The 25,210-nt window shown below is 42.2% G+C and overlaps 1 protein-coding gene across 2 annotated transcripts; it reads right to left on the bottom strand.

Annotated features, from left to right (window-relative positions):
• Nucleotides 1–442: 442 nt before the first annotated feature.
• On the bottom strand, nt 443–25,210 carry btaf1 (BTAF1 RNA polymerase II, B-TFIID transcription factor-associated). Of its 2 annotated transcripts, none has more exons than XM_035171955.2 (38): nt 24,757–25,210; nt 23,359–23,482; nt 23,012–23,126; nt 21,846–21,989; nt 21,142–21,341; nt 18,762–18,898; nt 18,382–18,511; nt 17,505–17,564; nt 17,253–17,342; nt 17,074–17,169; nt 16,260–16,436; nt 15,868–16,008; nt 15,626–15,750; nt 14,625–14,745; nt 14,372–14,476; nt 13,584–13,733; nt 12,881–13,026; nt 12,552–12,726; nt 12,221–12,424; nt 10,797–11,217; nt 10,506–10,690; nt 10,241–10,397; nt 9,153–9,262; nt 8,804–9,005; nt 8,468–8,616; nt 8,202–8,354; nt 7,540–7,661; nt 6,356–6,523; nt 6,091–6,168; nt 5,884–6,013; nt 5,626–5,767; nt 5,380–5,510; nt 5,093–5,215; nt 4,556–4,708; nt 4,161–4,372; nt 3,907–4,066; nt 3,385–3,555; nt 443–2,285 (listed from the first exon to the last, which is right to left on the bottom strand). In XM_035171955.2, the coding sequence occupies exons 1-38, from the start codon at nt 24,768–24,770 to the stop codon at nt 2,145–2,147; spliced, it is 5,562 nt and encodes a 1,853-aa protein (XP_035027846.1). In that variant the 5' UTR covers nt 24,771–25,210; the 3' UTR covers nt 443–2,144. The 2 variants fall into 2 exon arrangements, with proteins under 2 accessions (XP_035027846.1, XP_035027847.1); XM_035171956.2 differs by having other exon boundaries at nt 12,221–12,415.

Here is a 25,210-nt window from a genome sequence, read left to right as displayed (position 1 = left end):
CTGACCTTTATCTCACAGTTTAAACAGCTGACGTTAGCCGACACCAACCACCGCTCACATCTGACTACTAGTCCCACTTCTTCTTCTGCTCTCCTCAGTATTATTCACAATCGGTGTTTATCCATCTCCTGGCCTTTTATTTTACTTTTCTCTCATTTATACCTGAAATATAAAACTTAAGTGTATGTGCAACTGAAAAAGATGATTTGGATGATGGCAACCATTTTCTATATTCCTCTATAGATAAACGTATGTATTTCATGTAAGTAGACTTGGATAGTATACTGTATATTCACTTATGCTTCATGGGCGTTCTCTGGGTAGGTAAACACTAGATCGTATCATGTGATCGCAAACTAGATGAAAAAAAAAAGACTTGTAATTGTGATTTTCTTTTATTTCAAATCAAACATCCCACCACTTGTAATTGTGATTCTTTTTTTTCAAATGAAGGCATCTGTGCTTTTATTTTTTCTGGTTTTTATTTCCTGACTCTTTAACACTGGTTCTATCTCGGCGAGGCTTTTCAGACTGTTGACTCAGACCTCTGGTTGTCTGAAGTTTTTTGGAAACATGGAGCTCGATGCTGCTAATGCTTACTACTGCTTCAGGGTTTGTAGTCCCCATCTTCATTTCTCCTTTTTCTGTACTAATGAGCAAAATCTGATTAAACGTAGTTGTATGACGCTGTGAAACCTTGTCGTCTTTTGCATGGCATCCTCTCCCATCTCTGTGCTGGACTAACTCTGCATTACACCACCAGCAATAAGTGTCCTTGTATTCATCCATCTCTTTTGTGGCCGACAAAAAAGGGGATAGAAAAGTCAAGTCTCCAAATTAAAAAGTGTATCTGACGTTGCTTCAAATTCTGACTTCAAAGCTTGAGAAAGAAAAAAAAAAGATCCAAGCCATCAAATTGGGTCAATACAATTCTATATACTGCAAAAATTGGACTAAAGCAGATTTTGTTCTGTTGGCCACGAGCAGAAAAAGTTCAGATTTGCAACAACACATTTATGTAAATGATCCTTAAATATATAAGCTTATGTCAAAGGAAAATGAGGTTCACTTGATTTTAGGTTCATTCTTATCTAAATATTATTCTTTGATGTATAACCACACCATCATCTACTGGCCAATAACGTAAAAAAAAAAAAAGATGTAGTTCAAAGGTTTGTAGAATTTATTACAATTCCACGATCATAAACAAAAAGCAGCAATTACAGAAATATGTACAAGTCTATTATTCTTTTAAAATACTTGTGACAAGTTTCAGGTACCAGCTTCAGTCTCTGCAACGCTGCGTCAAGTCCAGAACTCTCCCACGTCATTTCTCTCTCTTTTTTTACACTAGTCAACACACGCATCATTTGTCCACTGAAGCCTCTGATGGCCACAGGTCATGAGAACGGATTCTCCTGACATAGTAAAAAATAGCGCCACCTGGAGGAAGGGAATCATCATGTCAAGCTGCGGAGCTCCAGTGGTGCTATAAAAAGCCAGAAAACCGATGACGTGTGGTTCCTCCGTCGAGCTTGGTGCCATCACTCCGTTTCCTTTTGCCATAGTGTCTGTATCCAGGTGTTGACAGGAGCGTGTGGGTGCAGCGGTGCTTTTAAGACTGTGATAGGGGCAGCTGGGTAATGGAGTCTGAAGCTGTTAACACTGTGTACTCTGGCAATGCAACAGAAGAGGAGGGCAGTGGGTTGTGAGCGTAGCACCTGGTGCTGTAACTGTAAAGTATAAGTATAATGCACATTAAGAGCAGAGGAAAGTCACTGAACAGCGCTGAGGCTGCTGTTAACTAACACTGAAGACATTTGTCGCTAACAGTACATAGTCATCATACTTTAGATTCGGTTTGTAGTTTTGTAAAGGCTTTGAAGGAATTATGGGATGTCAGAGGAAGAAACTGCTTTAACACTGACTGACAGCATATGTGTGCACTAACATGATTTAGTTCTTATTTTGGCTGTGTTTTGTTATTGCTTTGGGACATGTACTGTAACGGTTACCATGAGTGACTCCTCATGGCTTTTTGAAGGTGTAACTGTGGGTTTGGGGCAGGTGACCGCACCAGTGGGGTTCCTCCTCAGGCTCTGACCAGGTCCTGCTTGGTCGGCACACGGAGGCTGCGTGGGTTGCTACTGCAGAGAGTGCATGAAGCTGTCCAGGTTGTACTCTGTGTCGTACTGCTGCTGGTCCCATAGCTCTCCCAGGCCGTCCAGCACCGACTTCATGGAGGTCTTCCCTGAGGTCGACGGAACCTGCTCACCCTTCTCATCCTGAAACACATTTATAAAAACACAGAAGTTCAGCCAAACGTGTGTTGTAAAATCCTGCGAGCAGAGGCGTGTATGTCGGGGGTAGGTAGGAATGTGAGCTAACAGGCTTCTGTCGGATCATCTTGTTCTAAATAGTGTGATCTGCAGAAATTACATTTTGTCATAGCACTTTCAGTCAGGACAGTCCATTATCTGGATAATGACATACTATTCTCTGACTACCATCTATATTTATATATTAATAGCCAAATAAAGCCAGTGGGAGGCCTGTGTTTTACACATTGCACGGCTAAGTTCAAATAAAGTTTAACAGGTTTTTGAGGAATACTGACAACGAAAGTGTACTCAATAATCATGTACTCAAAGTTATCTACAAATGCATTCATTTGTCTTAGATTATAAGTGATTGTATCTGAGGAATCTTAACAATTATTTCAGTACTGTATTATATTATATAGCACTTGATGATGATGTTCAAGTCAGGTCAGCCGGAGAGGGAGGACACGCAGACAGGAGACTGACAAGGTAAAAGACGACCAGACCTTTAATGTTAGTCTGTCCTGAAGCAGCGATGGTTATAATTATGCAGTGGTGGGACATTGCTAAAAAAAAAAAAATGAACATAGCGGAAAAGATTTGTTGTCCACGTCCGCACCGCAATGCATCTAAGAATGAAGAAATGTCCCCACCTCCAGTCACTTTCCAAAGCCTTTAGCACAGCAAAGAAACTACATCACATTTTGCCCTGTGTTGAAGTTAAGACTTTTAAAAACCATAATGAAGACATTTAAGACCTGTCAAGTGCAACAGATAAAGAGGAATATCACAGACCCAGAATTATTTGCACTTCCCCATAATGGAAGATAAGGTGAAGTAGGAGAGTAGAGAAAAACCCTGGATATGAACTACAGGAAGAGATGGCCTCAATAGTCCTACTCACAGCCAAGCTGAGTGAACTAAGATGACCAGGGTGCAGTTATCAGTTCAATGTTGGTCTCATTTGTAAATTCATCACATACTCATGACGAGAACATACTGATCTGAGCTCCCTGACATCTGTCCAGTCTTCGTATCCGACACAAAAACACTGAGGTCTCACCTTGTCGAGAGTGAAGAGGTTGAGGAGCTGGTCGGTGCCCATGCTCTGCAAGCTGGAGTTTTCCTGGCTGATGATGGTGTTGGCGATGCTTATCTTGAATTTCTGCAGACCCATTATCTTCTCCTCCAGAGTTCCCCGGGTGATCAGCCTGTACACGTTCACGACCCGTTTCTGCAAAAACAGACAATGTACTGAGACGAGTGGGACAGTCGGCCTCTGTCAGTTTAGTTTGGTTCATTTTGCATCGCTGGTTTCAGACAAGAGCAGCGATGTCACACAATCCAACGCGGTTTAAAGATCGTGTTTAATAATGCAGCTAGGAAACCCTGATGAACAAGTCGCTTCCTGCTGTGCAGCTGGAGAAGCATCTTGGATTCAGTGTCACCTTCGTGCAATTTAAAACTAACGATTTCCATATGCTGTGGAGAAACACAGCCCGTACCTTTAATGTTCAACAATAGTGCTCAATGACACTGCTGACGTGTAGCGGTGTGTAACCTGTATTAAGCTACATGTGTCTACCTGTCCTATCCTATGTGCACGGTCCATGGCCTGCAGGTCCCTCATGGGGTTCCAGTCGTGTTCTACAAACACCACAGTGTCAGCACCCGTCAGATTCAGACCAAGACCACCAACATGGGTGGTCAGCAGCAGCACGTCAATGGATGGGTCATTATTAAACCTGAGGGGAAATAAGCAAGGGAGAAGAATTGAACATAAGTGGAAGCTCACTTTCACAATAAAAGGCAACAGACTGTAGTAATCAATCCACTGACCTGGAAACGATGGAGTGGCGCAAGCCGGCCTGCACGCTGCCGTCCAGCCTAAGGTAGGTGATTGACGGCAGTTTGGGTTTCAGCAGGTCTTGCTCCACAATGTCCAGCATGCTCTTCAGCTGACAGAAAATGAGCACACGATGCTGGGCCACCACCGATTCAGTGCCTCCCTCTGTTCCTCCTCCACAACCGAGACCACAGTCCAACAACAACTGAAGAAGAGTGAAGAGTTGATCAGCAAACGATTAACAGAAACTCTCATTGGTCAGGAATGTCTCATGGGTTTGATTACACATTATTTCATGCAAACAAACACATTATTCCACCTCATCACCAGGAACTGTGTTTAGTCTTAGTTACTGGCTGATCTCAACGCAGACTTCCCTGCACATTACCTGTTTGAGAGCAGAGAGTTTGGGCGCGTGCGTAATGTCCCGCAGGCTGGAGTTCTGATCCGCCAACTGCTCACTGATGCGTTTGTACTCTGGATGCTGAGGCGTCAAGACCAAGCTGGGGTGGTTACACAGCTTCCGCAGGTACTGCAGCGCCTGAAACATGTAGAAACGCAGGTTAATATAACTGCATGGTCAGAAGGAGACGTATTTTAAGTATATTTTAACAAAAGACTTATAGTTACTAATGTAAACAACTAATGTTTTGATTCCAAACAACTGCACTTCTCCGTAAAATGAAACTTTTACCCAAAAATCCAAATCTACTTTATGTTGGCGCTTGTCTGAGAAGAAACTGCACTTAACATAACAAAAAGGCAGCCCAATGACATTTTGGCCTCTAGTTACACTATGAAGCAGTTTTTTTAATGAGTGTGTCCCTGTTATGTTTGTCTTGTGCACAAAGAAGGAAGAGGGAAAAAAATTCAACACATTTCTAGGACCTCTAGGAAAGAGAATAATAACAATAGAACTGGGCACCTGGAAGACGTGGCCTGTGGCCTTCAGTTTGGGCTTTTCCTCCTCTTCTGTAGAGGCCACAGAGATGGTGTCCTCCACACTGGCCTTGGCTCGAGACTTTGCAAAGTCTTCGTACAGCTGAACCTGCAGGTGGCGAGGAAACATACCAGGTTGTTACACTTCAATATAACTACAACCAATAGCAACGAAAAGCAGTAGTAACAGTGTTAATGTGTTTATAATGACAGACCAACTGTTTGCCTGTGGACCCTGGAATTGGCCATTAGATAGTTCAGGGACACAAGTACCTGTAAAGGACTCAGGTTGCAATAATAGTCCTGAATGATTTTGGGAGGAAGGTCCTGGAGGACGTCCACCTTCATCCTCCTCAGTAGGAAGGGCAGCACCTGTCGATGTAGAGCCTCCATCGCCAGCACACCTGGAGGGAGCAACCAACGTCAACCACAGTTAATATCCTCAACTTAATATGGGATATTAGGAACTGTAACAGTGGGAGGAAAAAACATGTCAGTGTTTTCGGAGAGCTGACTTACCTGCTTCCTGTTCCCGTGAGGAACTTTTGGCATCACGGCTCGCCAGGATGGGTTTACCATAACGTGCAGCGAACTGCCGTTCTGTTCCAAGGAACCCCGGCATGAGGAAGTCGAACAATGACCAGAGCTCTAAGACGTTGTTCTGAGGGTAAAAATGGCAGGACAAAATAATATTAATGATTTGACTAGTAAACATACAATAAAATAACTACAATTCCAAAGGCTAAATTTCATTTAAGATCTAAGATGGCATCTCACCTGAATGGGAGTTCCTGACAAGATGATTCGAAAATTGGCGGCCAACTGCTTGATGGCTTTGGAAAGTTTGGTTTTCCCATTCTTGATGACATGACCCTCATCAAGAATACAGTAATTAAACTTGATATTTCTGAAAATTTTGAAAAGAGTTTTAGAATGACAACCACCTCTCAGACACAAAAATATTATTACTGGAACAGCACTCACCTGAAAAAGTCGATGTCATTTCGCACAACATCATAAGAGGCGATAACAAGATTGTGTTTCTTCACTTGGTGTTGCAACCTGAAAAGGTAAATATTCATTCAGTTTCATGAATTCCATTAAGTGGATGTAAGCTTAATAAATTAGCTGTACACAAATGACAATTAGTAAACATATTTATTATATAATAATGAACCAAGTCTTTATTACATAAGATTAGCTGTGGGCACAGGAATCACTGTCTTGCAGTAAACTGACTAATCCTTACCGCATTCGTTCAGTAGGAGGCCCAGTGTAGTGCAGAGGGTTGAGGTATTCTTTGCTGCAGAACTTGCCCACTTCATCCACCCAGTGGCCAGTCAGTGTGGGAGGACAAACCACCAGGGAGGGCATGGGGCTGCAGTCTGCAGCCGTAGTCTTGGCATATTCCTGAGCCCTGAATAGAACATCACACACACACACACAGTAGGCTGAGTCAAGTTTATCTATACAACACTATGAAAATGACAAAGATGAACATGGGATCAGACCAGTACATCAGAACTGGGACGAATGGCCGTTGAATTTCAAACTCTGCTTTGTGCAATGTTTGACATCGCTGTAGCTGGCATTTTAATAAGTGAAAAGCATCTTATACAACACTTTTACAAACTGATTTAACATAATAAGCTTAGAATGTTGTTTTTGTAAAAACTAAAATCAGGCCAAACCAACTGAGGTTCAACTTCAATGAGAAATGTAAACTTTTGACTTAAGATTTTGTATCTAATAAACCATTTTCAGACATGAACTGCAAAAAATACCCACACAATGGGGTCTGAACTTTCACCACAGTTTACCTTTCACAAACCAACAACGCAGCAAGAGATTCTCTGCACAGACCCGTTCACAACAGCAAAGAAATCTCTGGAGTGGTGCAGCAGGCAATAATATATATAACATAAACTCTGCTGCTGAAATCACGTGTTTTTGTTAACAGCACGGAAAGATCGGCCTCGGCCCTTAGCAACAGTTAGCAAAAGTTGAGTCTTTCCACATTAACTTCTTCGTCTTCAAAATGTATGGCTCCTCTTTTTCATCCGAGATATTTGATTTTTCATTTGTGTGTCAGGAACATAATCAACATGTATTCTTACATCCTCTCATTCAGACATTCTCCAGAGTTTTTACTAGGGGGCTGGCAGGAGAAACTCCAAGGACTGTCTGCAACAACTGACTGGGAATTGCGTCGTCACATTTCAGGAGATTATCCCGAGTTCTTTCATGTCTGAAAGCAGCTATAGAGATATGGCTTGTGTCTGTGTTTTCAGTGTCTACATTTAATACAAAAGCACAACGAACTAAATGGTTTGATATATGTCATTCAATGACAGGTGATGAGTCAGTGTGCTGATGCTGTACAATTTAAAGTCACACAGTGGCAACACGAATAGAGCGGTTTGGACTGTGTACCTGAGGTAGTGATCTCCTGCCAGAATGCAAATGGACTGCAGCGTTTTTCCAAGACCCATGTCATCACACAGGATCCCGTGCAGCTTGTACTTGTTAAGGAAGGACAGCCAGTTCACACCGTCCTGCAGGATGAGACAGAACAACACTGAAAACACCAACACACAACTGAAATAAAAAGTAGCCTATTCATTTTAACTGCAATGGGTTTCACAATGACATTTTCTCCTACATCAGTTAGGGTAGAGTTGTTGAAAACCAGGCGGCGTTGTGTTGCCCAACAGCTGTAACAATGGTAGCAGCATTTTAAGTGGATTTCTGCAACGCTCCATAAAAGAGATGGATGGCTGAGCTCAGCAGAGCTGCCAACAACCACCATTTATAGACACACACCATCTCCACCTGACTGCTTTAAATCTACTCTGTCAGGAAAACCATTTCTTGCCACCACCTCTGTTTCTACATCGCCAGCCTGCAGCTCTTAAAGTGATTCCTGAATCTGGCAGGAAAATGTTCATGCTCGAGGTGTAGAGGCAGGTCGGACACAAAACACTTCATTGTTCCACAAGTTGTTAAAATGTGTAAAAACACAGGGGGTGAATCTTTCATCTGCTGCTTGAGGGGGTTTCTCAGAGATGCAGTGAACGCAGAAACGGGACACTCACCTGCTGGTACTTCCTGAGCTCAGCCTTAATGGGCACAGGGATCTTATAGTTCTCCAACTTTCTGCCATCCAACAGTTGCTCCAGGAAGTGGCGTTCTCTGGCTTTCTGGCGGATGAGGTCAGCAGACATGGCTGGAGGGTCTGGTATACCTGCCTGGTAGACAAGAGGAAAAAAAAGTTTACCTTCAGAAGCAAAAAACACTCGATGACACAATGATATAATGATCTCTTTTGTCTGCTTAAAATCTTCGGTTTGACTGATCCTACCTCCAGTGGCAGTAGTCGGATGAGTGTGGCAAAGCACTGGGTGGCCATAAAACGAATACTATCACTGGGGTCGCTCATTCGGCCCAGAACTGGAACAACCAGCAGCACAATGTAAGGTACAATGTCCACATCCAGCTGCTCCATGACACCTGGTTCGGACATTGGTCAAGGAAAGTTTTGTATGGAAAAGACTAATCAAATCCTGACTCCTCCGCCATCCCAACAATTCATTTTTAAACAGCATTATGTTTTATACTTTTATAGATTGCAGCATTTCATTCTAGGTATTAAATAGTGAGAGTGGAATCTGAAGATGTGTCATTGTGTGAAGGATACAGGCTAAAGCCTCGATGGCTCCCTCCTGTTTGGTACAGTCGTCAATAGCAGCTAACCAGGGCAGTACACACTCGAGGAAGCTGTTCATGGTCTCCAACATTGCCAGCTTACTAAACACGCCCACACAGCGTGCGGCCATGTGACGCACAGCTGTGTACGGATGCTGCAGGCAGGTGAACAGATCTGGTAGGTGCTGCAGCAGCTGCAGTATGGCATGAAGAGAGAAAATACATTTAATAAAAGGGTCATTTAAGGCACATCACTTTTCTCCTGCTGCTAACTGCTGTTTTAACTGCTCTTGTAAGTGATCAAGTAGATGTAAGATAGAGAAGTACAGAATGATTCATACCAAAGGTTTCAGTTCAGAAGCCATGGCCCCAGCGATGACCTCCAGAACCTGCAGAGAGTTGACCAGTTCCTGAGCTGCAGCGTCTCCCCTCTCCAGCTGGACCTGCCTATCTAGAACACACAAGAGACGCACAGTGATTCAGTGGAACATGGTCACTGAGATAACAAGACTACATACAATCACTCAGTTTATGTCACTATAGAAACAACTGTGTGAAAGATAAAGCTATTTAAGACATACAGTACCCAAATTACAAGGGTTCAAAATAATTTGACACTTGGCCACTAAATGATTCTTGGGCAGCTGGGTGTTTCTTCAGTGTCAAATTCAACAGTTTCTTTGTCAATGTACAAGAGAAGACTTGACCATAAACCCAGATTATTCACCACAAGATACTGGTAAGGCTAGGCTGCAGTAAAAAAAATAAATAAATAAGAAACCAGTTGATATCTGGAACAAAGCTCTATAGATGGATGAAACTAGAAATACCACACAGCAGTCAGCAATCTTTTTTTCAAGACTCATGAAATCACCACGACCTTAGACTAACAGATAAGCTGATAGGATTTGGGTTGTCAAAGAGAACATTTGTGCCACATTTCAACAGATTACCTCGAGACTTCCTTAAAATAACACCCTCATGAGCCAAAAAAAGGTTTGATGGAAAGAGTCCAAATCACCACCTCATGTGTCAAACATGGTGGATATTCTGTACTACAGTTCAAATTGTATGTACTGATGCAAAGACATTAAGAACCAAAGTCCAAACATTTACAACAATTGTTCATAACATTTAAACCTGTATGGGCTGTTCATTAGCCCACCAACAAGTGGATCATCTTAGTAAAATAAACTGCTTTATGATTTCAAGTCAACTACAGTTTTAATCTGAATTTTGAACCTAAAATGCTAGATTTAAGTCAATTAAAGGCCAGAGGTCTACACGCCAATTATCATGCTTGTTAGAGTATTTAACTTTTTACAAAACACACTGAAAGTGTACTGCTGGAGGTTGCCATGTTGGCAAAAACACGTTAAGTAAAAGACATTCCTGCGGATAAAAAATCCAATTAACCCAATCAGCATACCAATGCATTGATTTTCAGTCACCACTGTCCTCAGTGGTCCCACTGTGTTGTCCCAGAGGTACGGAAGAGACTTGGTGAGGTCTGCACTAAAGTGCTTGGCAACAGTTGTTAGGGAGAACTCGGCCCCTCTTCTCTGGATGAGAAATGGCTTCCTGCTCTAAAAAGAAAAAAATGAATAGGAAAAAAAAAAAAGGGATTGAACACAACCTGTAGTCAATGAAAGATAAATGTGAGGAAAATGTTTGTTGGGCACTTCCTCTGTTACCTCATCATTATCAGTACTGATGGTGCTGCCAGGAGGAAGCTCTGTGGAGGGGGCCTTTGGGGCTTTAGGGGCTGGTCCTCTCTTACTAGTGATGGCAAATGCTGCTCTTTGGTGACGGTACAGAGTGATGATGCCACGGGTCTTGTTGACCATATGATGCATGCAGTCTTTCTCCAAACCACTGACTGACAGCATGAGAAATAATAGATAAAAATAGCCAGCAGCATGCGAGCACAGTCAACATGTTGGGTAAAATGACTTAAAATATCCCCAAGCATCAACAGCTCTTACCTTTGGCATTTTCCTGTGTGGGGGGTACAGGGCAGGCAGATGAGGGTGTGACTGCAGAGTCCACGCAGGCTGACGCACAGAGGTTTTTGATGATCTTGGGGTTGGGGCACGGTGAGCGTCCAGCACACTGCTGCAATAGCTTGGCTATGAAAGAAGCAGTGTAACCCTGAATCAGGGTGTTCTCCTCTCGCTTGATGGCCTCCATTAAAGGCCTGACCAGAGGATTCAGCTTGTCAGGAAGCACTTGCAGGTTAATCACTGCGCAGGCCGTAAACATGTGGACGCGCAGATGCAGCTGCTGCCATTCTGTGCTGGTCTCCATCACCGTTGCCTGAGCCTGTTGACGTTTACCGTCCAGCGCCTGCCACTGTTTGGACTGCACATTCAGACCTGCTGTTGACTCTGTAAAGATGGTGGTTACCTAGGGAACAAGCGAGAGGAGGAAGTGAGTGACTGGAAAGAGAGCAATCTGTTACAGAGTGAAATATCCATTAACCTTTGGAGCCAAGAATCAGCTGGTACCAAGTCATTAATACTAGAGCTGTCAGTGCAGGGAATTAAAACTTGGAAAACAAATTACAGTGAGGCAATTGGAAAACTTGTCATTGTGATGGCAACAGAATACTATGACAGCTAAATGCAATAGATTTAGTTACAAAAGTAAAGTTACTATTGATCTTCAAGTGACAATGTTCCCTTTAATGTGTAATTTCAGTCTTCTTTGCACGCCAAGTCTTTATTTTTGTCCCGAAATTTAAATATAAATACAAGCCTCATGACGTGTCAATCATGTTTACACTGAATCCAAAACTTTCGTATGTCATGGAAGTTTTCAGGTGTTTGATTCGCTGCATTTTTCACATTGCTCAAAGGCATTTCAGTGAGCTGTTTGATCTGTTCAGGATAAATTGGATCAGAGAAATTAATTTTAAGTCTGAATAATGGTAGCATATCAAACTAAACCACTGACATCCTGTAATAGACTTGAGGATAGTTGAGAAGATGAAATTCTCCTCCTTCCTGGCAGCTTCTCAGGATTGAATAGACACGATATTTTCATTTTCTTTTGTTAAGATGTGAGAAAGCCACTCCACTTAATCGCCTACTGTGAATTTTTGGAATGAATAGAATAAACAAAATGCATCAGACTGCGTGTGCAAGGTTTCCGTGCGTGATGCTTTTTATTGCACAATAGATAAATACTTATGAGCTTAGAAAAATACTTAGCGTGCAAAGACTAAGATTTCACTGTTGGATGATTCTTCAGAGGCGCTACACTTCAGTCTTCACATCCCATTAACATGCACACTAGAATGGTACTTATGGACAAGGGAATGTTTATAGGTTCACATGCCTAAATATATACTATATTTGATTTTTTTAAAATCAAATATAGTTAGTGCATGTGTATGATCTTGACTCACCAGTTCATTGGCTTGGTCAATGGTGAAAACACTACAATTGAGGCGGTCTTCAAGGTCTATGTTGGAATCAGCGAATAATGCAATGAGCTGCTTGCACTCATTCTGCATACGCGTGAAGGGGATGGCAATTTCGTCGTAGTACAACTGCTCAGACAGAATGGCGAGAAGACGAGGCTGCACCATGGTTGACACCACCTGACAATCCTTAGAGAAATTGGAAAGATGCATAGAGATATTTGGCCTTTAAATGCATGATTCTGCTCACATCTGAAAAGGTGTTTATTTTGTAATCATTCCCACAACGAACAAACTCCGTGGCCAAACTGTTCACCTTCTGCAGTGTAGACCACTCGCAGAGCACCAGAGCCACAGCTATGCGCTGCAGGGCAGACTTGGAGTTGAGATGGAAGAGCAACAGCTGGCCTAAAGACTCAGCTGGTCGGATCTCCTGAGATGCCGCGTTGAGCTGAGGGTCACAGATACACCTACACAAAGCCCCCAGCAATCTGCATAACAGAGATACAAAGAGCAGGGAAACAACATCAGTGCTGTTATAATCTGTAAAAACAGCATATCTGGTAATTTATGTTTTTCCTTGAGATGAAGTAAGTTTGTCCAAATATCTGAACGTTTTCTTTCTAATTGAACAATCAAACTTACTTGGCAGCCATGAGACGAGCTCGAATCACCACATAGTCCCTCGTCACTGGGTCATCTGTCACCGTCTCTGCGCCTGCTATATATTCCTGGACTGTCTCCTTCACCTGAATGGTCCCCTGACGTGCCTTTGAACCAGCCTTATCCAGCTGCATCAGCACAAGATTCATTATTACAGTTAAATTAAATGGAACTACAAATCTTTTTTATGTTCATCACAAATGTAGCATGGCAAAATGACAGGCAGCTTATTTCCATCACGCAATAAAAACATGCTTCTTCTGTTTTATATACAAACATGTTGAGTCTTTGGAACATGGAAAGTAAAACTGTTTCCATAACTCTGATTAATTCCACCTCAGCATTCAGCTACACTTCATTAAACAAACTAGCTATAAAGTTACTTGTTTGAATGAGACATCTCCGCTGCATTTCTGTGTCCTCTGACTTTTCTAAGTCTCTTCAGACGAACTGTGACTGCCAGTCTGTCGCCCAGCAACCTCGCTGAGGTGCATCCATTTAGTGTGATGTCTTTAAGTCATTTGCATTGTTTTCATGACCTTGTGGGTAAAATCTGCTACACAGATTCCCTACCATCCTGGGATGTATTATACCGACATAACCACTGCACACCTGTACTCACTATAAACACAAGAATCCAGCTGAACATGGTAGAATGAGAATAGCTATTAAGAATGAGTGCAACCTTGGAGCGAGCTTTCACTTCCAGCAGCATGTTCGGGTCTATGGGAATGGGTGAGGCCTGCATCATGAGGCAGAGCCAGGCTCCCATCCATGGACAGCTGGCTGCAACCACGTACTGCTGAGGGGCCTGAGAGAGCAGCTCCATCCACACCTGCACACAGCAATACCCAGTCAACAAAATAACTTAAAACACAAAATGTCATTCATACACAAGAAATTGAAAGAAAAAACAATTATTCAAACTTAAAATATACACTGTCCACTTATGCTAGAACACATCTTTTCTCATGCGTTTTAAATATAGTTATTTTGTTTACATGCAGCATCTATTGCATTGCTGTCTCTGCTGCGAGAGGGATCCTCACTTACGACTCTCCCTGAGGTTTCTGCGTTTTCCCCGTTTAGTCCCCCAGTCAAGAGCTAAGGACAGAGGATGACACACCTTTTACAGAGTGTTAAGCCTTAAGGCCGATTCATGATTCTGCATCGAATCAACGCCGTGGGTGTGTGCATGGCTCTGCAATTACACCACTGAAACGCTAGTGGGCGTGGAGCCGAACCACTTTAAAGTGTCTATGCTAGAGTTTCTTCCAGTTTACGGTGCGCTTGTTTACAAATTCTCTGTCGTCTCGGTTTACTGCAGAACAATGGCGAGCATTTTTGGGGAGGTGCACATCAGGGTACAGCATTGAGTTCTGTGTATGGTACACATGAAATTGTAAGAAATGTCTGTTTTGCTTCTTTAGGTCATTTTATTAGTCAAGTTATAATGTGGGTGATGCAGCAAACCTTTTGGATCAGTTCAAGGATTTCCTCGTTGCTTTCCAGTATACACGACTGGAAGATGTGCCGGAGCATGTCTTGTAGGATCGGGTTGATCCAAATGGCACAGCTCTGGAGAACAAAATACATAAAACCACTTTACAAGAAAAACTTGCTACAATTAAAGCTGTGAACTAAAAAAATTAAACAGGATAAAAATAAATTTGAGATACTTAGTCATATTTTACATGAATGTCCTTTTGCTCCGAAGCAAATTTACCTGGTCAGCTTTAGACAGCAGAGTGAAAAGAGTTTCCAGTGCTGCACGTCTTACTGATGATATAGTGTGTCTCAAAAACGGCCAAACCCGAGGAACCAGGACTGTTAACGACTGCTGCATGCTAGAGTGGACAAGACAGTGTATGAATATAAGAAATCCTAAGATTGTCATCTACAAAAAAAATAAAATAAAAAAGGATCTGAATAAAATAATAATCACAAGGTTACATTTTGCTACTCAGACTCAAAAGTCAATGCTAATCTAACTGTTTTGAACATGTCTGCTCAGTGGTGCATTGGAAGTGGAACACAACCATACAACCAAACAGCATGACAAAATAGATGGCCAATATGGAGTTTCTAGAGAAACAGGATGTAGGTTAAGGCCATTTATACCATTATGTAAAAAAAAAAAAAAATAATACATTCCACATGTCAAACAGTAACCAAATATCTGCCTTAGCTGCAGGGTTTATATACTGAGTAGAGCTACACGATCTGTGTGAAGAAGCCGGCAACATGTATTAATGTGCTCTAGCAGCTGACATCATTTCATTGGACTTTTATAACAAAAATCCTTCTATTTAATGTGTGTAGTACAATTCATACGGCAATAGACTATGTGCTACAGTAACAGATAGAAAACATTAAACAAATGCGATTGTTAAAATTATAGGGACGTTAAAGGAAACACATGCTTGATGATCTGAGGGATCTGGATAGGCTGTAGATAATAAGCAGGTCAGAAATGTATCTGACCATTTATCCTATATTTCAATATTAAATCAAATTCTCTCATTTCAGAAAACATTTTTACTTTATCATCTTAGGACATTTAAACATTATATTCCTTTTTAAAGGTAACGCCAGTAATACAAAATGTGGTGTGGTTAGTGAGCTGGCTGTGTCCTTCTGTTATGATACTAACCTCTCTTTATTCAAGAAAACATTTGGTATCATTTTGAGACAGCAGTAGTTATTATGTGGCCCTCAGAGACTGACCTGCACTGCCAGACCTGTGGATACGTGAGTAATGAGGAGAGCAACGTCATGATGCTGTTGGTGGAAGCAGTGAGGTCGTCCAGGTCTAAAAGAGCATCCCAGAGTGTGTTCACTATATTGGGGACCTGGGTGGAACAGAATTTCAAGACTAAATTAAGACACAATGGGGACAGTATGAAAAATTGCTTCAACAGAGACTGAAAACGCAATTGTTAAGGGAAGCTTGTTTTTGCCTCTCTGACCTTATTGGGCAGTAGTTGTACCAAGCCTTCCACCACAGGGATGAGGGCTGCAGCAGCCACAGCTCTGACATCATCATCTAGGTCCTGAAGGCCTACAGTGATGGCAGGGAGCACCCGGGGCAGTAACACAGAAATCAAGTCCTGAGGAACACAAAGGAAGAGACCGATGAAGGTCACCATATACGGCTACGAGATCGGACAGAATGGCCTCTAGAGTGACATCTCTTCACAAGAAGCACATATGCTACCAGACCAAAAGAAGCCTTTTTGTCCATGCACACATCCTGCCCTACAGTTTGTATTCATGACCATACGACGCTCAAACAAATACGTTATAGAACCCTGCTGTGCTCATTTAACATCTCATCATTTTCACAGAAAACAGATGGTACCTGTCGGACAGCCAAGGCATACTTGATTCCCAGCAGGCCTCCATGACGGACCTCCCATTGGTCTTCTTTGAGAAGCTTTAGCAGGACATCCACTGTCATGGAAACGCCAGTTTCATTCATGTTGCGAAGGGCCACGCCAAGCGTCTGGGCACACGTCTCCCTGACAGGAGCCACCACCTGGGATAGGGAGAGAGATATAGGATGAATAAAACCCAGAGCAACAGAGTTGGATGATACAAATTTAGCTGAATAACTACTTTGACTCAGTGCTTTTTCAATACATCGTGATGACATTGGTCTTATAGGCCAGTCAGTCACCATTTAAATGAAATGAGGCTTTTATTGATGACATATTCATTACCTCTTCTTGACATATCCTAGTATGTGCATAGGTTGTTAGAACTGGAAAATAAAACTTTGCCAGGTCTATACGCCAACTTATGTTCCGTGTTTGGCTCAACATAGGCCCAACTTTTTTTATCCGAATTAAGGCTTAGCCACCTCGCAGAAAAATGAAATTACGGCAGGAATATTGGGCACAAGGGCAAAATGTATAAAATACAGTCAAAAAAAATGTTACATAATTTACGCTACAATCCTGCACAGGTACATTTTTGCATCCCTGCACCTGCCCACAAAGACCAGCACCAGAACCGACTGGTTACATGCAATTATCTTCAAGTCAAATTCAGACGCCCCCCCCACATTGGAGGTTGATGGGGGCTGAGTTGTGTTGTTGGCGAAGTGTCTAGGAGCAAATGTTTCTCTAGGATATGTAACATACATTTAAATTAGAAGGTTCTTAAATACCTACCTCATCAGATACAAAATCCCCAAACCGGTCTAGAGCGAAGACACAGAGCAGCCGGATCACCAGGTCCTCTATCCACTCCTGATGCTGCCGCAACATCTGAAACAAAACACCAGACATTTCTTGCTGCATTTAATTCTCACCAACACGTTGAAAATCCTGAGAAGAAGAACAAGAAATACCTGTTCAACAGTGCTTCCCACCAACTTCCCACCTCCTGCACCCTGGGATTTTAGGATTTCTCGAAGACCTGTACCTGCGCCATGACGAATCTGTAAACAACCACATGCAATTCAATTAGTCATTTACATAAATCTTGCATCAGTCAAATACAAAAGTGCTAGATGGTTTATATTTTACGGTCTCATGTAAGTTATTATATAACCACAAACAAATGTGTGTAAAGGATATAATGCAATTCAAACAATTTTTACCTCCCATGAAGGATTGAAGACGTCATTGCAGAGTTCCTCACAGAAGCTCTCCAGAGGCCACTAAAGTGTCAAAAGAAAACAAGACAGTTACGCCTTAAGATAATTTCCAGTTATTATATTGTCAATTATACAATTTCAGAGCTCGACTGTGAGCGTTCACACATGCAACTAAGGAAAGCAGCGTGCAAACTGAAATGTATTTAGAGCATGTGTGCAAATAACATGTTACAAAATTCAGCCCAAGCAGCAACAGAAAGACTGATAGCACCATAATGATAACAGAAGTGCTGCACCAATGTAACCAGTGATGGCTGTTGCAAAAGTGAACAAGACGACCCGCTTACAAAAGCTGCAACACCATTGACATCCCCCATGGCTACTACTTTTTTATACCATTCATAGTTTACAGAGCATTATCCTGCAGCATAAACCAGTGAATATTAGCATGTGTCAATGTGAAATATTGCTTGATTGGACCAGTGTGACGGAGGTCAGACACGAGGGATGTAAGATACACAGGTTCACAAAGCTCTAACATTAACAATCATTAGCAGGTCAGTAAAGAAATGTATCAGCTTCAGGTTCTACGGGTCACTGTCTTTGCATAGAATAAACTGTCAGCACATAATGATATCTATCACTAATTAAACTTGTTGTAACTACTTCTCAAAGATACGTTTGTGAGAGAAGAACCACTAGTCGGTACCAACACAACACAGGGATACATCTTTTCTAGTGAATTGTGTCACATCACTCAGTCGGTCAGTCAAAGTCACCAAGTTTTTTTGTGTGTGCTTTTTAGGGTAAGTATACAGTAGCAGTGAAATCATTGACAACTTGGATTAAATGGGTAATTGGCTTGTTTTTGATTTCTTACCTCGTCTAAAAGGCTGGAGTTATCTGGAACATTGTCGATTAAGACTTTATGCTCCGTTGCTGGTTGATCAATAACTACATTTGTGGTTTTCCTTCTTTTCTCTTCAGGTTCACCTTCAAAACTGTCATTACTATAGGAGAAAGAGATCACAGAAGAAATCATTTTATTATTAGAACGACATCAACTTTGCATATAAAGCCCCAGATCTGGCAAGATGAAATGAGACCAAGCCTCGAACACTGATGGAGTCACATTTGACTGTAGCTCAAGAAACAAAGATCCTTCCGTTTTTATAATTTTTTAAAAACCCAGAATAACTTACTCTACCTAGGAAAAAAAAACTCTACATCCATCATAAAAAAATGTTTGCATTATCCTACCTCTTTTCATTTGGATCCATGTCTCTGGATCGTTGTTTAGCCACTAGTTTAGCCATCCTCTTCGCCTTATTCTTCTGACGACTGCTCATGCCTGGTCGGAACTCCGAGTCGATCAACTCAGCAGCAGTAGCGGGTGGCTAAGAAAAAGTGGGAGGACATTTCTAAGTTTGATTAAAACACCAACATTGGAACAGTAAAGAGATGACGACTCAAGAACATGTTGGACTTGACCTCACAGAACTATGTAAACAAAAATAACCAAAGAACAGGAAAGCTGTGAGTGTGTGTTGCCACAGTTGCAACGTCCAGAGTTCAACCAATATATTTACAAAGTCAATTTCAGTCTCCCCCACAAGCCCAACATAGTTCAGTTCAATCCAGTTCAGACAAGGAAAAACAGATGCAACAAAAATAATCCATTCCATAAAACAAATCAACTCAGGAAAGTAAACAGAAAGGGAAGCGTCCATGCCGCTTCAATAACAACTGCGTTCCTATATACACACACATTATGTACAGGGCACTTGCGGAACCGTTGATGGTCATGTCGGTCAGTCAGTGTGGCATACGCTGGACGGCAGCTCCAGGGAAAGTCCATAAGGAATTAACAATCCACCAGATGATTTCCTCCTGAGTCCGACTTTAGAGACGAGGTGTCTGCTCCCGAGCGGCAACAACGCGCAGACTTTACAACACGCTTTTGTAAAGGTAAAACATTCTCTCTGACTTCCACACTTATTGCTCTGAAGCTACTAGTCACTTCTGTGTGTTGGTTCATATTACACAGGGTTGTGGTCCCAGAGTTGTGGACGCATATGCACACACGCAACAGGCTGCACCCTTCTTATATACAGTCTATGGCTGCACCTGCTGTTTCGACAGCGGGTGGGTTTGGGCATCGGGAACTGAAACTGTGGCCGTTTGGACAATTTGAGAATCCTTACAGCCCTACTATTAATACTCAAATTTTAACTGTTTTAAAACTTTCTGCAGAGTGTCAATGAAGGTCTTTATTAGGGATGTACCGATATGGAAATTCTTGGCCGATACCGATATTTAAAACAACAATCTAGCCGATAGCGATACTTGTTTATTACTTGAATAATATGAAAAACAGAAAAAGTGACAAGTGTAACTTTAGATGCTGGGGGTAAATGACGTATTCTCCAAGCAAGCCTTTAGCCCCCCCCCCTCTTTTTATCTATATGACTGCTTGTGTGGCTGTAGTGGATGGGCAGAGGGGGACATTTAATTATGTGATTGGTAAAATTAAAACTCCAGGACAACAGAAGGGGAATACAAAGTATGGGATGCATATTTGATCAGTTATATCATATAAAATATGTCATTTATATCGTTTAAAATCATTTTTCAGACTGTTTCCTGGCGCGATACGCTCGCTCGCACGCCGCAACCATCGGTGAAGGGCGCTGGCGCGGCGCATCGCAGCCCATGTGAACCGCACAAAGGTTTAACAGGGGGGTGGATGGGAGGCGCCTGGCTTTCCTTGGCGCTGCGCCGCAGCGCCCGGTGTAAACCCGGTGTCAGTGTACCATAATCTGGATGCCAGATTGGCAGGCTGCAGAAAACATACCAATGAACATCGGCCAATGTTATCGGTGAAAGTCAAGTTTATTACCGATACGCCGATGGCAGTAAACGAGGCGAATATCGTCCGCTACCGATATACGGCCGATACATCGGTGCACCACTAGTCTTTATAATTAATTTTGTCAGACACTTTTAGAGTGTTATTATTGGCAGCCCATTTAACATACCAATGGGGCAGAAAAATGCTGTAATATTGCACTGACACTAGAATTTAAAGTGTTCAGCCCTTTACAGGCCTGGAAGAAATCCCGACATGATCCAAGACAAAATGAAAAACACACAAAAAAACCCCACAAGGTTTGATTCAAAACAGGTTGAGAAAAAACTGATTCACCAAAGAGAGTGAGGCCAGTCAGGCCAAAGAGAAAATGAATCCACCAGCATGACCATAATGCAGCTTTCTAAGCAGATGTTCTGTTCAGACAAGCCTTTGTGCTGCAATACAAAATGTTAACAACAAAACATATTCTGCGCATTATCTGTAACTCTGAACTTCAGTTCCACAGAAACAGCCTCCGTCATTGTGAGACAAGATACGACCGGCCCGTCTCGGCTTTACTAATTCAAGTTGGCCAGGAGTTAGGATTTGACCTCAGAGTCTGACTACAGAGCATCACTGCTGACAGTGACAACAGACGCCCACTTCCTGCCTCAAAACTCCTTATCCTCCCCTAATTTAAACTTTATAGTCCCTGCAAGGCTACAGCTTGCACCAAGAACCTTGTTAAAACAAAAGGTCTCAAAGCTGAGAGGCTAAAATGAGACCTACTAGATTGTTGCGGGAGCTGGATCCAGCTGTAGCTTTGCTTCCATGGGCTCTGAGTCCACTTTGTTGACAGGTATCGTCAAGGTCCTCATCATTGAACAGCTCCTCTGTGTCCATTCCAATAGCAGCACCAATGTCTAGACCCAACTTCTTCTGAAGAAGCTTCCTCTGGCGAGCGAGTCGTTCTTTAGGGTCCATCTCTCCTAAAGATAAAGACATGACATCATAGGAAAACTTAAGAGTGTGGGAAAATGGAGGAAGAGTACATTGTAGTTCAATGAGAGTAATGTGTGTACGAACAACGGTCATTCTGGAGGTAAATGTATCTAGAAAGCAAAGTTATCCAAACAGCTGCATTGCATTGATGTTGTAGTGGTCCAGCCTCAGTTAATTATATGTTTCACTAAATATGAGTATGAAGTTATGGGGGAGTAAATCTGGTGCACAAAGTTTGTTAAGCAAAATAAAGTCATGACAGAATCCTCTTACTGAAGTCAGAACTAACAGATTGGAGAATACAGACCCAAAGCTGTGTGCCAAAAAGAATAGCCAATACCATCCTCCTCTTATATTTATAATAATTCACACTGTTCCTTTACACAGGTTACAATCTCCACAAAATTATTAACAAAAATCAATAACTTTTGCTGTGCGTGTCAAAGTGTGGATGCGGCTTCCGCTGAAAACACAAGATAAACACCACAAACCTGCTTTGTCATCTTGGAGCTCAAACTCAGCCCCGGCAGATCCCAGCAGAGAGGCTCCATGTTTGAGGAGGCGGGAGATGTCGAAGTGGTAGAAACTCAACCGGTCACAAGAGGTGTCCTCTGGAGATAAGTCTTCACAAGACTCTATGGGAAACAAACAAGAGTACTCTGACTACTTTATGAATCAGAGACTATTTGTTATGATGCAGATAAAGTTGACAGCCTCTTTTTCCTCCATCCTCCCCTTTCATCTAGATCAATCTTGTATCAATTGAACAATAAAACAACACACAACTGACATCACAACTAAACTCAAGGTACAACAGGGTTTTCCCGACTAGGCATTTTTCCAGAGTGTATAAACCAAATGAACATACAAAAATTACACTCTACTGCTATGGATGGAAGGATTTGTATTTGGACTAATATGATATTTGTTTTTTCAAAAAAATGTAATTTTACAGAGTGTTGCATTATGGGTTGTTTATCATGCTGCTAGGTTATTGTTTTTAAGTCCGTCAATAGTGATTTAATCAGCCGTAAGAAGTTTTGTGAGTTTCATGAGTCAAGTTTAACATGTAGGTGTTTCTGAAGTCTGGTGTAATATGTTCTGCCACAACAGAGAAGAGCAATTCATTGATGAAAACCAGTTCATAGCTTCTCCTGATGTCTATACTGTAATAATGAGCCAGGTAAAAAACCTGTCAAACATCTGATGTCGAGCTCAACAAGTCTGAAAAACTGTCAGAGAAAATAATTACATGAGAGGGAGAGAGGAAACAAGTCACTGCAGCAACTCAGTCAGCTGACTAGTGAACACTGTGACACTGAGCTGTTTATAGGCATCCAACTGGACTAAGGTTTTACTAACAGTTGAATGGCTGTGGGAGGATAACAGCTACATTCACTACAAGTTGTGACTGGTTTTACTGAATTTTGTATAGCTCAAAGTATGATCACATACAAAACTGTGAAGGATTCATTCAGAAAAAAGTGCTCACTTCATTAGTTAATGCATTTGTTTCTCCTTATTTCTTTCTGACTGTGGTGAGAAAACCTACCTGACCGATGTTATGTTTCATATTTTTGAATAATATTATAATGGTCCAGAAACTATGTGACAATTCATATTTTCCCAATACTTTAGTATTTAAATGAAAGCGCACCTTCTTTAGGTTTGGGGGCCGGGTCCCACTCAGGAATATTCTTCACAATGGCCTCAACAGCTTGGCCTGCTGCTATTCGAGTATCCCAGTTGGGACTCCTTAGGTAGGTCAAGACCTTGTAATTGACAGAAAATACATTTAATATGTCACACATACAATCTAAGCTGAAAGTGTCTGGCCTATTAAAGAAATAGAAACAGAAAATAAAACTGTCAACACAAAACAAAACTTGCTTTGTCAAACTATTTATGGAGTTTTTTACCAAAAATATTTCACATGCCAAGGATGATATTGTCATATGGAGGCTTGTGAATGACTGTTCACAGAAGGGTGTCTAAAATACTAACCTTTGATAAGAGGGTATTGAGTTCATGTGGGTGGAGTTTGACCACTTCTCCAAGCTGCTGGGCTGCTGCTTTCCTGGTTACTGGTGTTGTTCCAGTGTCAAGCAGGATAAACAAACGATCAAGTCTAAAGACAGATGACAAAAACAATACAACAAGGTCAACAGAAACCCTACAGATCACAATGTGAACCAACACTCCGATTGCTCATTTCAAATATTTGATAGTCAATTGTTCAAGGACAACGGTCAAACTTTGAATCCACTTGGGAAAAACACAGAAGTTAAACCTTTATTTGTGCATATTATAACTCTTGCCAAATTATAAATTAATACATAAACAAAACACCGAACCGAGTTTAACCCTAACCCTATGTATCCATTTAGAATTTGGCAAGGTTGGGACTGTGCTATAATATCCACGTTTGAGAGCAATAACTGGGATTGATGCACCAAAACATTTCTTAGTGCACTTTTCAATAATTGTGTATACCGTTTATGTGCAGACCGCTGCATCCAAGTCTGTTTGTATCATTCATATACATGTTTTTATATTGTGTGTGCATTAAAGAGATGCACTAAACTCTGTTCGACGACTACTATATTCTAAATTAACTATGATTTAAGTTAATGATGACAGAAGCTTTCATGGCAGTGCGTGCATGCATGGATAAAACCATTATGTATTATTAATAGTTTGGCTTTGCACCAAGGCAACCTGTTCAACGACCCTGGTCTGGCCCCGAGTACAGAAACAGGTCTATTAATAAAAGAGGAGTGGATTAGAGATGGACAGGTCGTGACCCCAGGTACCACTAATACTTCAGCCTAATTACAGATAAGTCCACTTTGCTGTGGAAAAGAAGACCCCCGACACCACGTGGAATCATCACAACAATCACAACACTGGACCAGACCACGTAAGAAAGATAATACAGCCCTGGGGTGTTAGTTAAAGCATCGAAGAGAGGATGCAACTTGTCCAGTTTTAGCAGTGAATAACCTGGGACCACAGGGAGCCTATGACGGCATCTCATGTTTGCAAACTGGCTGAACGGAGCCGTCATGACAGAGCCACGTTTCCTAGCCTGTGCGTCACTACAAAGCATCGGTAGAGGACCACGAAACAATGGAAACGTATTTTAACTTTATTTTTGCATCTGCAGTTGAACCTGAGGCCAGTCCGTCCCCGGCCCAGCAAGCCCGAGCCACGAGTAGAGACTAGGTTACACCATAATGCCACAGCTTGTTAGCTTAGCAGCCATCGTTGCTCCCCCGCCGCCGCCGCCGCCGCCGCGCCACTCTTGGCCGTATCAAAAGAGAGCAGGTCCTAGCAGGTTAGCTAGCTGCCTGTAAATGACAGTCGGACACACAGAAGAGACAGTATGGGGGTAAAACTCACCTTGATACCGCCATGGTCAGAGCTTTTACGGCCTTTCACGCCCCGCATTCAAATGGCCAGCGGCGATATGAGGACGGTCCCCTCTTTGCCGTTTAACGTTCCCAGTGCGACAGTTAACAGTTGATGAAGTCATCAGCTAGTTAGCGGCTAACGCTAGCTAGCCGAGGCCCGGGCTCCCGCTTGTGGCCACACCAACTCTGTCCGCCGAGGAGCGACTTCACCGCCGATTCATGGCTTCAAAGTGTCCCCTCTTCGTCCCTGCGGTGTCTCCTCCCCACGAACCACTCGCATATCACTGTGCAGCTGGAGCTACCCCTCGGAGCTCTTAGCGGACAAATACTTTAGCCTGACGAGGTGTAAAGAGTTATTTAGTCGCACGTTGAGGGCGAGCCACAAGACTGTTTTTATATGAGGAGCCATCTTGCATTTATTCCTTCCTCCAGAGCAGGCGGAG

This window comes from Hippoglossus stenolepis, chromosome 12 (assembly GCF_022539355.2).
Source record: "Hippoglossus stenolepis isolate QCI-W04-F060 chromosome 12, HSTE1.2, whole genome shotgun sequence".
Classification (NCBI taxonomy): Eukaryota; Metazoa; Chordata; class Actinopteri; order Pleuronectiformes; family Pleuronectidae; genus Hippoglossus; species Hippoglossus stenolepis.
Note: the sequence above shows the minus strand (reverse complement) of the source record. Positions and strands in the feature narration are given on the sequence as shown.